Source organism: Myotis brandtii, unplaced genomic scaffold, assembly GCF_000412655.1.
Source record: "Myotis brandtii unplaced genomic scaffold, ASM41265v1 scaffold439, whole genome shotgun sequence".
Lineage (NCBI taxonomy): Eukaryota > Metazoa > Chordata > Mammalia > Chiroptera > Vespertilionidae > Myotis > Myotis brandtii.
This window is the reverse complement of record NW_005366783.1, coordinates 680,397-681,767: the sequence shown is the minus strand read 5'-3', so window position 1 is coordinate 681,767 and position 1,371 is coordinate 680,397. Positions and strand designations below refer to the sequence as shown.

General features: G+C 68.1%; 1 protein-coding gene across 1 annotated transcript in view; it reads right to left on the bottom strand.

Annotated features, from left to right (window-relative positions):
* ACSBG1 (acyl-CoA synthetase bubblegum family member 1) overlaps positions 1–1,371 on the bottom strand; it is a 41,022-nt gene that overhangs the window by 35,396 nt on the left and 4,255 nt on the right. The window contains exons 3-4 of the mRNA XM_014546257.1: positions 1,101–1,199; positions 281–381 (exon numbers count right to left, since the gene is read on the bottom strand). Coding sequence (XP_014401743.1) covers positions 281–381; positions 1,101–1,199 — 200 coding nt within the window. The remainder of the gene's footprint in view (positions 1–280; positions 382–1,100; positions 1,200–1,371) is intronic.

Genomic DNA, 1,371 nt, shown 5'->3' with positions numbered 1-1,371 from the left:
TCACCGCGCCTCCTCCGGCCTCAGCCCCACCCCCTGAGCTCCCAGCTCCGCTGAGGCCTCAGCTGCCCATCCCTGCCTCTCCCCTTCCTCAACTTCAAGGAGACATCTTCTCCCACTACCTCCGCCATGCTGGCTTTGGGGACGGTCGTGCTGGAGGGTGAGGTGGGGAGTCCCCTCCCCGCCCCCACGCCCTGCCCTGTGGCTCCCTGTCCTTGGCCCCCAGCACAGCTGGGCTCTGCACCCAGCAGCCCCGCCCGCCCTGCCCAGGCGCCCGGCTCACCTGCCGAGTTCGGCTGAGCATCCTTGGCCTTCTCCGGGGACGAGAGGTCGAGAGCGTGGCTGAGGGACTCTTTGGAGAGTGTGTGCCCGTCGGTCAGGGAGCTGGCGGGTAGGAAACCACTGTTAGAACCGGCAGACACGCATCCGGGCCGGCTGGTCCTGCTCCGTGCCTCCCAGTGGGCGTTGGCGGACCAGACCCCTGGGAGCGGCAGGGGCTGTGCCACCCGACCCGGCCTGTCCCTGCGGGTTCTCAGGGCTCAGCAGGGAGAGAACCCAGTTGACCTGCTGTGCTGTGTGACTCTGGGCAAGTGCACGGCCCTCTCTGGGCTTGGTGTCCCCATCCAGGAGGACACCAATGGCCTGGCCCTGCAGGATCCGGGCACTGCCTGCCTCATAGAGTGCAGGCTCAGGGCTGGGTGGACTCCCACCCCCTTTACCCCCTCCTCCCCAGGTGTGAGAGCAGTAGCTCAGCAGCTCAAAGTGGAGTCAGCACGTGCCTGGCTCTCAGGGGTCCGAGCAGGCCCAGGGGGGCCTGTGGGTGGCCCTGTCTTCACCCACAGAGAGCAGCATGGGACCCGGAGGCCTGGTGGCCGGGCAGCACAGCCCGGTGGTGACTGGGCCTCCCTGTACCTGGCACCACGACGGGCCCACCCAGCCTCTGTGGACGAGCAGGTGGGGGCCAGCAGGCACCTCAGCACGGAGCCGGGCTGCGGCCACACAACCCCGGGCCACTCTCGGTCAGCGTGTGCACAGCCCCCGGGAGCTGTGGTCTGAGACCTGTGCCCAGGGGGGGCCCCCTTCCCGGGCAGCGGGCCAGTTACCTGCTTCTCACATGCGGCCTCGCGCCTTGCAGGTACCACGCGTTCAAACTAAGTTTGCAGACACACCTGGGCCCACCGGGCGGCAGTCTGCTTAAGAACCTGAGATGAGTTTTAAAGCAAAAGACACCAGGAGGTTATGACGGGAGAAGAAGGGGAGAAGGGGCTGAGTGGGGGCCGAGCGGTCCCTTCCGGGGACCTGGGTGAGCAGGGCCTGGCCGGGGGCTGGTGCTGGCCGGCTGTTGCTATGGAGACCGGCGGGGGGGGGGGGGGG